Source organism: Indicator indicator, chromosome 17, assembly GCF_027791375.1.
Source record: "Indicator indicator isolate 239-I01 chromosome 17, UM_Iind_1.1, whole genome shotgun sequence".
Classification (NCBI taxonomy): domain Eukaryota; kingdom Metazoa; phylum Chordata; class Aves; order Piciformes; family Indicatoridae; genus Indicator; species Indicator indicator.
In genome coordinates this window covers 5,712,508-5,728,004 of record NC_072026.1, presented here as the reverse complement: position 1 = coordinate 5,728,004, position 15,497 = coordinate 5,712,508, and the positions used below count along the sequence as shown (strand labels likewise).

The 15,497-nt window shown below is 49.3% G+C and overlaps 1 protein-coding gene across 1 annotated transcript; it reads left to right on the top strand.

The window, feature by feature from the left end:
- The first annotated feature begins 3,532 nt into the window (after positions 1 to 3,532).
- Positions 3,533 to 9,986, top strand: LOC128972666 (adrenodoxin-like). The gene is made up of 4 exons (XM_054388753.1): positions 3,533 to 3,711; positions 8,594 to 8,718; positions 9,495 to 9,624; positions 9,866 to 9,986. The coding sequence occupies exons 1-4, from the start codon at positions 3,533 to 3,535 to the stop codon at positions 9,984 to 9,986; spliced, it is 555 nt and encodes a 184-aa protein (XP_054244728.1).
- The last annotated feature ends 5,511 nt before the right edge of the window (positions 9,987 to 15,497 follow it).

Below are 15,497 nucleotides of genomic sequence, written 5' to 3'. Positions count from 1 at the left end.
GCCCTGAACAAAACCTGAGGGCAGAAAAAAATAATGCACTTGTGGGATGAGCAGAGTCTGGCCTGAGGGTGCTGCAAGGCTGTGATTACTGCTTGCTATCACATACTGAGCTGAGAAGCCAGCAGGTCAAGGGAGGTGATTCTCCCCCTCTACTCCGCTCTGGTGAGACCCCATCTGGAGTACTGTATCCAGTTCTGGAGCCCCTCTTACAAGAAGGATCTGGAGGTGCTGGAGGGTGTCCAGAGAAGGGCCATGAGGATGATCAGAGGGCTGGAGAACCTCTCCTATGAGGAGAGTCTGAGAGAATTGGGGCTGTTCAGTTTGGAGAAGAGAAGGCTCTGAGGAGACCTTATTGTGACCTTCCAGTATCTGAAGGGGGCTACAAGAAAGCTGGGGAGGGACTTTTTTAGGATGTTAGGTAGTGACAGGACTGGGGGGAATGGAGCAAAACTAGAAGTTGGTAGATTCAGATTGGATGCTAGGAAGAAGTTCTTCACCAAGACGGTGGTGAGACACTGGCACAGGTTGCCCAGGGAGGTAGTAGAAGCCTCATCCCTGGAGGATTTTAAGGCCAGGCTGGATGTGGCTGTGGGCGACCTGCTGTAGTGTGAGGTGTCCCTGCCCATGGCAGAGGGGTTGGAACTGGATCCTTCCAACCCTAACAATTCTATGATTCTATGTGTCACCCCTGTTCAGTAAAAGAAGACTTGGGTCAGAGATGCCCTGCAAAGGAACCTCCCAAGTTATCTCAGATCACATTCCTCCATAGCAGAGTGCTGCACATTCCATCTGCATGCTCTGTTGTGGGAGGAGGAATGCCCAGCTGCACTTGGCAGGCAGGAGTGAGGTGGAATGAGACATTCCTCAGTGCTGCCCTGCCAGGTGTAAAGTGAACAGAGGGGTGTACACGGGAGAGGTTAGAAACTGGATTTCCTTCTAAGAAAAAACCCCACAGTTTATTTATCTCTATCTCCATGGTATGTTTGCACACTTGCCTTAAAAGAAAAAAAATCTGTTGGACTGAAAATGAAGATTACCCTACCCCTTATGGACAAGAGTTGCACTCTTTCATGTCTTCAATGTTTTGCTCAGAAAGCTCAAATATCCCTTTCCAACCTGAGAACTTTGGGTGGAAAAGTTTCATTTTGGGGAAAAAGCCAAGACTTTTCAGTTATCTTCACCGAATCACTTTGTGTGAAGGGAAAAATTTCCAGCCAGTTCTCATTCTTGTCCTGTAGTTTCTCTCTGCTGTACAGATAGGTTAGAGACCCTGGTTCCAATGTGTTAATTATGTTACTGCATTAGAAAACTTGACCACAGCAAACCTCCCTCATGGTGTGCTGTTGATCTGGTGTTAGGGAGGATTCAAGCTCCCTAGGTGAGAGCTGTTCTCAAACTCCACAAAAGCCAGGAACTGAAACAACCTCTGCTGTTGCAGGGGGCAGATTAGTTTGCCCTGGAGAGGTGGACAGACTAAACTAGAGGCTGTTTCTGGGAATAAATTAAAGAGTTTCCTTCTGCAGAAGTCTCACTAGCAAGGAGCATCAGTTAGCGAGAAAAGGAAGGTGTCTGTGCCCTCATGGCAATTGGCAGCAGCCAAATCAGCAAATGAGCAAAGTGTGGCTGCTGCTCACCACCCTCCTGCAAAGGAAGTGTATGTTGAGATGGTGGAGCTGGGAGGCTGCAGTGTGAATGTTGAGATGGTGGAGCTGGGAGGCTGCAGTGTGAATGTTGAGATGGTGGAGCTGGGAGGCTGCAGTGTGAATGTTGAGATGGTGGAGCTGGGAGGCTGCAGTGTGAATGTTGAGATGGTGGAGCTGGGAGGCTGCAGTGTGAATGTTGAGATGGTGGAGCTGGGAGGCTGCAGTGTGAATGTTGAGATGGTGGAGCTGGGAGGCTGCAGTGTGAATGTTGAGATGGTGGAGCTGGGAGGCTGCAGTGTGAATGTTGAGATGGTGGAGCTGGGAGGCTGCAGTGTGAATGTTGAGATGGTGGAGCTGGGAGGCTGCAGTGTGAATGTTGAGATGGTGGAGCTGGGAGGCTGCAGTGTGAATGTTGAGATGGTGGAGCTGGGAGGCTGCAGTGTGAATGTTGAGATGGTGGAGCTGGGAGGCTGCAGTGTGAATGTTGAGATGGTGGAGCTGGGAGGCTGCAGTGTGAATGTTGAGATGGTGGAGCTGGGAGGCTGCAGTGTGAATGTTGAGATGGTGGAGCTGGGAGGCTGCAGTGTGAATGTTGAGATGGTGGAGCTGGGAGGCTGCAGTGTGAATGTTGAGATGGTGGAGCTGGGAGGCTGCAGTGTGAATGTTGAGATGGTGGAGCTGGGAGGCTGCAGTGTGAATGTTGAGATGGTGGAGCTGGGAGGCTGCAGTGTGAATGTTGAGATGGTGGAGTGGAGGTGCGTGGATGTGAGTGGAGGGAGGCTGCAGTGTGAATGTTGAGATGGTGGAGCTGGGAGGCTGCAGTGTGAATGTTGAGATGGTGGAGCTGGGAGGCTGCAGTGAAGTTGAGATGGTGGAGCTGGGAGGCTGCAGTGTGAATGTTGAGATGGTGGAGCTGGGAGGCTGCAGTACGAATGTTGAGATGGTGGAGCTGGGAGGCTGCAGTACGAATGTTGAGATGGTGGAGCTGGGAGGCTGCAGTACGAATGTTGAGATGGTGGAGCTGGGAGGCTGCAGTACGAATGTTGAGATGGTGGAGCTGGGAGGCTGCAGTACGAATGTTGAGATGGTGGAGCTGGGAGGCTGCAGTACGAATGTTGAGATGGTGGAGCTGGGAGGCTGCAGTACGAATGCTGAGATGGTGGAGCTGGGAGGCTGCAGTACGAATGCTGAGATGGTGGAGCTGGGAGGCTGCAGTACGAATGCTGAGATGGTGGAGCTGGGAGGCTGCAGTACGAATGTTGAGATGGTGGAGCTGGGAGGCTGCAGTACGAATGTTGAGATGGTGGAGCTGGGAGGCTGCAGTACGAATGTTGAGATGGTGGAGCTGGGAGGCTGCAGTACTGGGGCAGGCAGAGATGTGTCTGGAGGACATCTACACCGAGCACAATCTGTAAGCCTTACTCTCACCCCTCTGCTGTTAGAACTGGTATGCCCCTCTCTTCCTGAGCAGCAGCTGCCAGTGCTCCTGCCAGCCTGCTCCCAGCCCCTTGTATGATTGGACATTGCAGTGAAGGTTGCTCCTGAAAGTGGATTGAGGTCTGGTTCCTAAAAGGGAAGCCTGTCAAGCAAAACAAGGTAAGAGTTGCTTAGGTACTGGTATGTGGAGATGATGCTCACATTGCCATGCTTCACCCAGTTCCCATGCCCTGATGGGCTGGACTCTAGCAAGATCAAGCACAATCTCTCTGACCATCCTTCCCTCCTCCTCCCACTCTCTCCTCCCTCCCTCCACCCCCAGGGAGGCTGTCCTAGGGCTTTTTATTTTCTTTCTTTTTCTCCCCCCTCCTCAGCCGTACTTGCAGCTCTTAGTCTAGCTGGTCTTGCAACAAATAGCAGCCCAGGAGACACAGAGCAGGCTCTGAAGTATCATGATAGCTCAAGGCATCCCGAGGCTCATGAGACCTTTGCTGGGTGGGCTGGCTTTGAGCAAAATTCGTTTTATTGCTCTCTGTGGGGTGGCTGAGCAGCGTCACTCACCAGCTACACACAGCTCAGAGAGAGGCTTTAGCTCCACACTCAAGCTCCAGGATGCCTCTGGGGAGTCCAGGTGAGTAAAATCCTGAGCCTTGCCTGCTGCATCTGGAAGGGCCTTTCCAGGAGGGACATGCACTTACCTCTGCCTTGCTCCACAGAAGGGAGAAGAAACAGTGCAAAGCATGTCCTGTGGGAGGTGGTGGGTGAGGAAGTGTGAGCTAAGCAGATGCTGATGGGAGGTAGGTAGTGCTAAGAGCCAGTCTGTGAGAGGTGCTGCTCCCTGCTTCTGGAGCTGTGGAGGCCAAAGCTGATGGCTTAGATCCAGAGCACGAAGATGAGGATCCAAGAATCCACTGACCACTGGAGGCCAGCCTTTGAGGAATGGGGATGGTGACCCAGGGATGTCAGTCAGCTGGGCCATGAGCCTGCTGTATTCCTGCTGTGGGGAAGCTGGGATGGCCACTGGGTTGCTCTGGGAATTGCAGATTCTCTTGGCATTCTTGTCCCTGCTGCTGTAAAGGCAGAGTTAGGAGCTGATGATGTTGGCAGCTCCAGAGAGTGAAACGTTGCCTTTAGGCTATGGGTAGGCACACTGCAAACTCCTAAGCCTTGCTGGTGTGCTCCTCCTGACAGGGAGATGATGGAGCTGGCTCCAGTGCTCAGCTGCCCAGATGGGGGCTGTGGTGGAAGGGCTGTAAGTGGAAGGGCTGTGGGTGCCCGCAACACACATCCTGCCAGGCTCCTGAGGCCACTGACTTGTACAGGGCTTTGCTGAGACTGCTTGCTCAGGACAGGATGTCAGTTTGTCATGGTGGCTGAGTCTCTGAACTGTGGAAATCAGTGAGAAGCTTGTGTTTAGAAATACTTCTCAATCCATTTGGTCCCTGCCAGTGTGGAGGAGTCCCAGCTGGGCATCTCAAAGGGCCAGCTTGGGTGCATTTAGGGGTCTGGTTGACAGAGTCCCTTGAGAGGCAGTCCTGAAGGGCAAAGGAGCTCAGAAAGCCTGGTGGGTGTTCTTCAGGAAGGAAATCTTAAAAGTATAGGAGCAGACTGTCCCTGTGTGCTGAAAGGATGGCTCTGAGGAGAGGCTGCAGTTGCATATTTCTCAGCAAGATAAAGAGGATTTGTAGATCTCCTAGGCCAGTCTGACCTGGGTCAGATTGTAATCTGTTAGACATTGAGAAAAAGACCCAACCAGCACCCTGGAAAATGTGACAAACTGTTCTGCTATCTGACCTCAGAGAAAAGTCCTAACTGATAGCCCTGTTCAATGGGATTTATCAGACTTCTTATCAATGGGTTTCCCTTCTGATTGGTTTGTTGCCTATGAAGTTACCTCTGGTAGTACTTGTAGGCATCTTGATGTTTGGTATGGCCTTGGAAAGTATCCTTTAGGGCGAAACAGGGGGATGGAGAACATTCCTGAGACCCCTTTCACTAGTTTCCTGTCTCACCAACTTTTTAAAAATTTGTTTATTCTCTTTTTCCAAAAGGGGGCAATCAGTTGGCATGTGTTGAACTTTCAGTGCTGAGTTTGTTGCATCCCAGTAAGATCCTTCCAAAGCTCTGATCATTTAGTCCAGCCTAAATGAAGCCAAAGTTAGTCTAATTGATTTTGAGGTGGTTTTATAATTCTGGTTCAAAACTATTCACTTAACAAAATGAGAAAGGAGTTTGGTTTTTTTTCCCCCTAGTTTCAAAAGCATCAGCAAACAAGTTCAAACCAAAATAGAAAATAAAAGCTGAGTCTCTTCAGCTTGGAGAAGAGGAGCCTGAGGGGTGACCTCATTCATGTTTATAAAGATGTGAAGAGCAGTGTCAGGAGGACAGAGCCAGGCTCTGCTCAGTGATGTCCAGTGATAGGACAAGGGGCAGCTGGTGCAAGCTGGAGCAGAGGAGGTTCCATAGGAACATAAGGGAAAACTTTTTCCCTGTGAGGATGTCAGAGCCCTGGAACAGGCTGCCCAGAGAGGCTGTGGAGTCTTGTCTGGAGACATTCAAAACCTGCCTGGGTTAGTTCCTGTGTGACCTACTCTAGGTGATCCTCTCCTGTGTCCAGGAGGAATTGCAGGAAACAAATCCCTCTAGCACTTGTGGGAGCTTGGTGCAGGGCAGATGTCAGCTGAAGCTGAAGGTGCCTCAAAGACAGCAAGGTTTCTGACAATAAATGTGTGCAGCCTTGGGGTTTGCTGGATCCAGCACACTCTGCTTGCTGACAGCAGGCTTGCATTATCCTGTTGAAGGAACTCTTTGAGTTGCAGCATTATGTGAAGTGTTATGACTTCACCATTTCTCCTGGGTAACAAATTATTTCACCTGCAACTGTGAAACCAAGACTGGCAGGAAACCTGCCTATTTGCCATGGAAATGGGACAAATGGGTCTAATCCATCAGAACACAGGGAGGATTGTTCTGCATTGTTCTCTTTTGACGTTTGAGAACATGTTTAAATCACTTAATTGCAGAGAGAGGTGTCTGTGGGTGTCTCTGTGGAGGAGACTGAAATGTCTTAAAGATGTTCTCTGGCTGTTTGCTTGGGGAAATGAGGTGGTCCTGCTTGGCTGTGCGTGGCTGCAATGTGATCTTTCCATCTGCATGTGGGAAACTCTTCCCTCTGCAGCACAGTCTCAGTGCTAACCTCATGGCTGCTTTCACAGCCAGGGGATCCTATCCTAGGACTGGCCCAGGCATTGTCTTCTGCTGAAGCTTTCTGAAAAACAGGAGGCAATCTCCTCAGATGAAGGTACAGCAGCCCCTGGGCTCTGCTCCTGCTATCTAAATCAAGACCACTGGGAACAAAAGAGCAGGCAAACCAAAAAGTACTGTTTCATCTCTTGTCCACATCCAAGTTTGGATGGAATATGGGGATTAACTTTCCAAAGAGATCATTCTTTGCAATTTTTTGCACCTGAAGCCTTGTCAATGAAGTCCATGTGACAACATTGCAATAAGCAGCATCCTCAGTCACTCTGAGAGGTACTGCACTGCGCTGTCACCAGGTAAATGGGGTTAGGTCTAGATGTGATTGTGACTTGCATGAAGCACAATGAACCAGACCTGCAAAGCTGAAAGAGGAGAGCACTTCTTCCCCTTTTCCCATCACATTTGCACAGGCATTCCTTCCTGTCTCCTATTCAGCTGGACACATCTCCTGTACTCCATCACTGCCTTTTGGTGTGTTAAGAAAGAGCAAAGGAAATTGTTTGGACTTGATCCTTATATATTTCTGTGCTTAACATTAAAAGGAAAGCAGCAGAGATCTCCAGGTGTTTCATTTTCATCTGCCACAGAGCAGAGAGGGATGAACAGGCATTGGAAATCACTTCAGCTACTGGTGTTGCTATCCCAAGGACAATTCCTATTTAACCAATTTCTCCTCCCAGTCTCTGACTTTCCAAGAGGATGCCTGGCACAGAGTGCAGGCACTAGAGAGCTTCCTCAGCTGGTGGGTTTGCTCTAACGTGTGTCTGGGGCTGTGAGAATTTGTGTTCAGCATATATTGTAAACACATTGTGAGAAACCTGGAGCTGACATTAGAAATCCTCAGAGCTCTGAGCCACACTTGCTGTTTGTTTCACTGGTCACAGAGCTTCCAAGAGAAGTATTACCAAGGTCTATAACAAACAGCATTTTTACTGGAAGAAGCTGGATTCTGCTTCACTCAGTCTTGTGCAAGTAGGAAAATTCAGGGGATTGTGAGCCTGGCCAGTTCTCACTGCAAGATTCCTTCTGTCTTCAAGGCTGTAGCTCATTCTTTCTGTGCCAGGAATGACAGCAGCAAGGCCACGAGGCAGCACTGACGCTGCCAGGGCTCGGGAGTTTCAGAGCTGTGGGAGAAAGGGGTGGATCTTTCCAGAGATCTGGAAGAGGGAGTGTGTGGTTTTGGCCTGGCAGAAAAGAGGGTGAACCCACCTTCTGGCACCAAAGAATGCCTGGTCTTTGAGATGATGAGCACTTGGGCTGTGCCATGTAGAGAGGTGCTGGGCAAAATACCCACTGCCACCAGGGTGCTGTCCTGATTCACCTTTGGGTAACAGGCACCTCCTGCCTCTGAGGGACCATTTGGGTATGTACACCAAGAAACAACAGTGTTTGCTCATGTGCTTCCCCTGACAAGCTAATATATGGTCTCAGAGTATGCTGTCTTGCTGAGGAGTCCCTGCCATTGCTGTTCAAGGTGACTGCCTTCACCAAATGCAGGGAGAGTCTGCTCTGGAGGATATGAAGGGGATGCTCTTTCTCTCTTCTTTATAGATGGGGTTTCCACAAATCATCATTAAGAGATGCTGCTGGCCTTGTTCTTAACTCTCTACCAGATGAAATTTCACAGGCTGTCAAAATAATGATCAGTTTCCCCTAAGCAAGGCTCACATCAGCTCAGAGGAGATTCTCTGCACGGTTGCTCTGCATGCTGGAGCTGAGTGTGTCTCATCACAACAAGGTTCCTTCAGGGGAGGCGTGGGAACTTCATGAAAGAACAAGCAGCAGAAACAGAACAATCATCAAGTAATCCTCTTGGGATGGGGAAACAGAATGTGACTGACAGCAGCCCTTATTGCACAATTAGTATCTGATCCCGAGCCCTTTTCTTGTTATTGCGTCATCCAGGATTAGCATCCCAGGCCCACAAACACTTTGCCTACAAGCTCTGTTCCACCAAGAGCCAGCCCAAGAAGAGGTAGCAGGTGCAGAGCACCTGCACTTGTTCTTGTGCAGCTAAACTTTCCTTCTGAGGGATGTTTGATGAAGTGGGGAATACGCTGACTCAACGCAGATTTGCCCACCATTGAGAGCTGATACTCTGAACGTTTTCTGACATGCGTGGTGCAATCCTTCTAGAAAGTGTTTGAATGCACATTTCCCTCCAAGTGCTATATCTCTAGGGCTCAGCCAAAAGACCTCAGCTGTGGGGGTGCAGGAAAGGGGTCTCTGATGTCTGCAAACTTGTCTTACAGCTCTGCAGAGCAGGTGACGGTGCACTTTGTAAACCGGGATGGAGAGCGGCTTACAGCCACAGCCAAGGAAGGGGAGAGCCTACTGGAAGTGGTAGTCAATCAAAACTTGGCCATTGATGGATTTGGTAGGTGTTGCACCAGGGTATGTGCTCCTGGGATTTGAGTCTGTGTGATGGTTTTTAAGACTGTCTTTTTAATTTTCCTTCACAAAGTTTGAGCAGAGAAAGTGAAAGAATGTAACCAAATCACTCTTGGGTGTGAGAAGGCAAAATAATGCTTATTCTAAACACTTCCACTGGAGAGCTTAGAAATGTTTAAGAACCACTACTCAAAACAAGTTTAGGGAGTCTCAGCTTGCTTGGCTTCTGCCTGCCTGCTTCTTCTTTTCTGGCTGAAGATAACACACTGACCTTGACAAGCTAACAGCCTCTCTGCTTCTTGACTCTCTGCCTTCTGCCAGGGGGGGCTGGGGGGAGTCCTTCTGGCTGGGGGGGGAGGCCCCTTGGGGGAAGCAAAGGGGGCTTGGTTGGTGCTTTTCTGTTGATTGTACATATTTGTAAATGTTATGAATAGTGTCTATTTGTACAGATTCATTGCATTTCATCAGTTTTGTTTGTAAACACAGCTTTCATTTGCTTCCAGACTGAGCTAGCCTGGTCATTGTCGGTGTGGGATGGGGATTTCAGCTCTCACACTGTTACAGTCTGCGCTGTGACCAGTGGGTGCCTGGGAACAGTGCAGCTGTACGGGTGCCACTGTGTTCTGGTGACACCATGAAGCATACTTCTCTTCCTCAACAGCTCCAGGCCTCTTAAAGGACCTTTGCTCACACTGTTCCTGAGGATGATCTCTTTCATCCCCCCTTTTTTTTTTTTCCCCTGTTCCCTCATTTCTCAACCAGGTGCATGTGAAGGGACATTAGCCTGCTCCACCTGTCACCTCATCTTTGAGAAGGATGCCTTCCAAAAGCTGGGTGCTATCTCAGATGAGGAGCTGGACATGCTGGACTTGGCATATGGACTCACTGAGACGTAAGCCTGTTGATTGCAGTAGATTCTTAGGCCTTTGAGGCAGATTCTCAACACCTGGCACCTGTTTCCAAGGGGACAGGACTTCCCCTGTCCCTTTAGTGCTGCTTTCTCTTGGGGCACAGGAGACCTTTAGCGAGAACTTTAGTGAAAACTCATCCTGGACCAAACATCCCAGTGTGGGTGGGGAATTTCTTCCTTTCCTGTGGGAACTGTTGAGCCTCACTTCATATTTTCTTCCCAGATCCCGGCTTGGCTGCCAGGTGTGTGTCAAGAAGTGGATGGATGGCCTGACGGTGCGGGTCCCCATGGATGTATCGGACATCAGGAGCGAGCTGGAGGTTGGGAAGCAAAGCAAGCAGTAGCTGGAAGTGACTCCTGCACCACTCTCATCCTCGTTTTAGGTGTGGCAGAGTACTTTTTGGTTAACAATATTGCTTTTTGTGGCTGGCTTGCAGTAGAGAGATTCAGTGTAAATGCCTGTTGAGCAAATCTCTTATTTAAACAAAGCTTCATTCTAGGGTCTTTGGTACCTGTCTTAAGTGCTTAAGTGCTCTGCTGAACTCAACTGGACTAAAGTGAGTGGCTTTATGTTTCCCTGGGAGGGTGACAGCAATCATCTGTGCTGTGTGACTCACCCTCTCCTTTGAAATTTAAGGAATTCTGCTTATTCTAAGTAACTGCTGGGAATTTTGCAAAGCTTGGCTCTCTAAGCTGCAGAGCAGATTTTTTTCCCCATTTGGGAAGCGTAAGGAAGGGATTGCTATTCCAGTCAGCATGCTGACTTCTATTTGGCTTGGTGATACCAACTGAGTTTGATTAGTGAGAACATGCTGACAGCTGCTGGAATGCTGACATTTCCTGGAGGAAGGACCCACAGCCTGTGAATCTCAGGTGTCACTGAATTGTTTTGTGCCATGATCTGATACTTTCTCCAGATATTAAAAGTTCCAGTTACTGTACTACCATGTAGGTCAAATAAAATTCTAATAATCAGGATTTTAGACCCATGAGATGCACTTCTCTGGTAACATGAGGCTGGTTGGAATACAGTGAGCTTGATGGAAATTTAGGTGTAATATCCTGTTTCCCCAGTTTACTTGACTGGATTTTTCCTTTCTGTTTGAGTGGATATGTCAAACCTGCTGTATAAATGTCATGGAGAGCCCACAATCTATAACTCAGTTTTCCAGAGTTCCACACAAAACTCTTTCCTATGGATTTATTAAAACCCAGGCTATGTTTAGCAACTGATTAAAAACGTTTAAAACAGTCATAGAAGGAGGTGCTCTACCCCAGAGGAGACATACCTCTGAAGGGACTGAAGCCCATGCATGATCCATGCCAGGCAAAGACACCTGTGGAGGACTGCAGTCCATGGGTGACCCAGGGCAGGGACTCCTCTGGGGGTCTGCAGCCCCTGGAGGATCAACACTTGAGCAGAAGCAGCAATTTAAACCAGGACTACTAGCAGTAAATTAGCAAGAAGGCAGGACTGGCAGAAAGTTTTAGTCACATAAACCTGACCTGTACCACCTCTTCCCTCACTGAAAGGACTGGTGAAGTCAAGGGATGTTGAGACAATGAACTGGGTTGAGGAAGCATTGAGTCTGACTGAAGATGAGCTTGCAGAAGGGTAAGGAATGGTGTGTCCCTCTTTAATTGTTAGTTGTCTTCCCCTTCACACCTGAATCAATAATTAAGACTTTACACTAACTGCAATAAGTTAAACTCCTCAACTTGCAGAGTTTTACTTCAGCCTGTGACAATACTATCTGATGAAATGGGTGGAAACCAAATGTTTCAGAGGGAGAGGTCATGTCCTGTATTAGACCAGATGCTGTATCTGGGTGGTACAGAGCTTCAGATGCAGGAGTTCTTATTTGCAATGAGAACTGGAAATGTCATGTTTAAGCATCCTGGTGCTAAGTGACTGGAAAGGATATTCTAAAGCCCTAGATCTCTGCAAGTGGCTGAAATGGTTTTGTCTGGGACCATCTTTGTCTGGGGTTAGCGTTCCCGCATCAGCCGCGGGGTTTGGCCTGCGATTGTGTTGGGTTTGCAAGCGAAGTTCAGCAAAAGGGGAACGCAGCCTCCCTGCTGACACATCTGTAGCAGCTGCGTCAAACCCCAGCAGCGTGCAACGCTCGCCGGCCGGGGGCCGTGAGGGGCCGGCAGCCGCCGGTGGCCACCGAGGGCCGCGCCGCGCGGGGGAGCTCGCGGTGCAGCAGCCGCTCCTCGCACGGAGCCACTGCAGGGCAGGCGGCGGCGGCTTCGCTCGGTCCCATCCCTCCTCCTCCTCTCTGGATGGCCATCAGCTGTGTCTCGCACAGCGCAGAGCTGCTGCCGTGTCCGATGGACTCACGGCCGCCTTCCAGACCTCGGTGATGCCGGCACAGCCCTGCCCTCTCAGGGTGCGCCGCTGGCCCTCTGGGCTTGCTGGGCGACACCCTGTGAATTCCCACTGTGGACTTTGGCTCCCTCTCTGGTCATCCATCCGAAAAACAGTGCACATTTTTACCCATGGAAACCAACAGAAGCTCTCTGCTGGGTTCCTAGTGTGGGCCAGAAGCATTTGCTCTAGGAGGTGAGTGCAGCAGGCTGGGGTTTTGTAGGGTCCCAGCTCTGTTTTGGGGCCGTGGGTGTGGGAGTGTACTGGGGCTTCAGAGCCTCTTGACTGACATTTCACATAAACCAGTCCAAGCCAAACCTTCTGCAGGGTAGCCCTCTGCTTGGTGCAGCTCAGAAAACTCCTCCAGGGTGTGCCTGTTTTTGTGTCTCCCCACTGCTGGTGCTGCTACTGTGCCTTTGCAAAGCAGAGATGATCCAGAGCTGTTCAGTTGCTCTCCTCAGTCCCCTCTTGTTTGGGAGTTTGGAGCTGGACCACAGGTTGCTGCTGATTCCAGTTCTCTAGACATGTGCTGGTAGGATGGCAAGTGAGGGAACAGCTGCTGGATTGAACAGGTTGAGTGTCAGGTTCCTCTTCAGGGTGTGGGTGACTTCTGGAGACAAAGATTTTTTTTTTTGTTTGTTTGCTTTGATATGCAAGTAGCTAAAATAGCCTGCACTGCTCTTTGGCAAGGGCTAGCTGTCCCTCACAGGTGCCAGGAAACAGCAGAGGGGACTCTGCACAGAGGAGCTATCTGCGATGGATGGGGGAGACTGTGTCTTTTCAGAGTCTGGCTTTCCTGACACTGTTGGGATGTCAGAAATGGGACTGAGATAGGTGAAATAAATGATAGCTGCCCCAGGCAGCTCCATCACAGTTTCTGTCAGCTGCAGGATAAGGGAACAAATCACACATGCCAAGCAGAAATGAGAAGAGGCTGAACGGGGTGAGTCATTGTCTCCTCAAGGCATATGAGCTGGACTTGCCTGGCCTTGATCTATACTGAGAGCAGGTCCTGAGGCTCCTTGCTTCCTGAATGGCAACTCCACGACATGTCCTCCTGAGTAACTGTGTCCAGTGGGACATGGAGTAGAGCTTTCAGTATGTGTCAGGCCAGCTTGGACTAGATGTCTGCTTTTAATCTGAAAAAAGAGAGCTAAGCAGGACCCATTTGTGTCTGAAGACTGTGCACTAGGGGAAAATGGGGCGTTCTGGGGCAGAAAGCCAGCTGGCTCTGTATTTGGTGTTTCTCATGAGCAAACTGGGTGATGTGGAATGTTTTCAAGGCTGCTTGGTGACTTCCCCATACATCTGCATCTCAGGGAAGGGCACATCCCAGTTGTGAGATTTGAGAGAGCAATTTTGGTAGCAGTTGGATACAATATGTGGCAGGAAGATGATATCAAGTAGCACCAATCACTTTCTCAGCAGGTGTAAATCAGTGTCAGGAGCAGTGACTGTGAGGATGGGGCACTCTCTCTTGAGGGAAAGGGCCCTTATTTGAAGATCTGGTAATTGTCTTCCTTGGAGTTCCCAGGAGTGCTGGTTTAGAGACTCCATCACATGACAAAAGAGGAAAGAAACATGTATTTACAAGGAAGGCAAAGCTAAAGCAGTTGCACCTTCTTTTTTTGCAGGAAGTCAAAGAGCATTCCTCTTCATCCTTGTCTTGCTGTGTGCAGTTTTCCCCTCTGTGATAGCCACAAGTGGCTGTTTGTGTGTAGGGTGAATCACAGTCCCAGGTGACATGGTGACCTACTGCTGGGTGTCTCCTGCCAGGGTACTCTTATAAGAATTAAGTCAGAATTAGTATTTTTGGTGATTTATACTTGTGGCTTTGAGTTTCCCAAGATCAAAAGCAGTAGTTTGGATTTATTGTTCAGCAGAAGCCAGGATCTTTTTGTCTTTTTGTCCAGGATTTGGGGGGTGTAGAGGTGGAGCATTACATTAAGGCACTTGTTCCTCAACTATATTTGGAGCGTGCTGGCTGCTGCACCTAGGAAATCTGTGACTAATTTGCCACCTGGATTTTGATGGCCTGGAAGAAAGTGGAACACTTCTGCTAACTCAGTGGATGTAGGACTGGGTGCCAAAATGTGGGGAGCATCTCAACCTCCAGCAACCTGCACTCTCAGAATTGCATTACTGCCTGGGCTCATAGGAAAAGGAGTGCTGCAGATTTCCACCCAGGCCTGGAGGCAGCAGGTAAGGGAGGTCTCTGTGCCTTTGCAGAGGCCAAGTCTCCTGCTCTCTTGGGTAGCAGCTTGCCTCTGCTGTGCAGCCACATGTTCCCCAAGGGACAAGTGATTTGTGCTATCTTGTCTGATACTTGGCAGCGGGGGTGGGGGGAAGGGATTTTCTTTTGTTTTGAATGAAGAAAAATTATTGAGAGAGAGCTGGGTGAGAGCAACTATGAGGTAAATGCACCTGTATTAGGCAGCCTGAGATGAGAAGAGGAAAATGTGTGCTTGGCCCTGCCTCTCCCAGTGTTTCTATGAACTGATCTCTAACTTGCTCATCAGTCTTTCAGGTGACGCAGATTGTGAGCTTTCACTCTGCATTTGCTCCAGATCCTCCTTCTTTGAACTGAGTCTGGCCGAGCCACTGAGCCAGTTTACAATCCATCAGCATGGTTAGAATGCAGAATCATCTCTCTTCTAAGTACAGATGGATTTTTCCTGTCATATTTAGTGCTCAAAAGACAGGAGGAAGGGTAATGTTTGAGCTGACTTCCTGGAAGAGGGCTCCTTGTTGGCATGGTCAGCCTCACAGGTCCAGGGTGGGAAGCACATGCATCTCACAGCATGGTTTGGTGTTCTCCAAACATCAGAAGAGAGAGAAGAGCGAGCAAGGGAACAAAAGGTGATCACCAAACCACAGTGACAAACAAGCTTTGTGTGTCTTTTATTGAAATAGTTACGACTGTAGCTCTGGGAAAAAAAAAAAAAAAGACTGTGAATGCCTCGTCAGTGTTCATGTGAGGGAAAGGATGGGGGCAGGGGGGGCTGTGCTATTATTATATACATCTTTTGTTATACAAGGGCCACCAAGGTGATCTGGGACAGAGTGTGCCACATCTAAGGGTTAAAGACCCTGCATATAAACAGATCAAGCTTTATACATGTTGGAAAGTGGGCTCTGGCCTTCACCCCCAACCCCTCTCCTGCCCTGGCATTCAATGGTGTGAATGTGGAGTGCTGGGTCAGCCTCCCACCACTGACTGTCACAGGCATCTGACAGGTAAGTGGAGACACCTGCTAGGTCATTGTACAATGGTGGCTTCTGTCTCTATGCAAGGACTGAACCATGGCAACTCCAGGAACTCCAGGTATGGCTACCTGCAGACACCCAGCAGCTTCTAGGGAGCATGTACTCCACCAGGACTACTTTCCAATCAATAAGGTTTGTGTCTTCTCTTATCCTTCACCCATTTACTGTTAGTTGAGTAAAGGGTGTGTCTCCCCCAGAGACACGAACTTAGAAAACT

Bases quoted from the DNA above. Each gene is read 5' to 3' on its own strand.
- LOC128972666 (XM_054388753.1), top strand. From the start codon at position 3,533: ATGATAGCTCAAGGCATCCCGAGGCTCATGAGACCTTTGCTGGGTGGG. The intron at 3,712-8,593 runs GTGAGTAAAATC...CTTGTCTTACAG, and splicing joins GATGCCTCTGGGGAGTCCAG to CTCTGCAGAGCAGGTGACGG. The intron at 8,719-9,494 runs GTAGGTGTTGCA...TTTCTCAACCAG, and splicing joins CTTGGCCATTGATGGATTTG to GTGCATGTGAAGGGACATTA.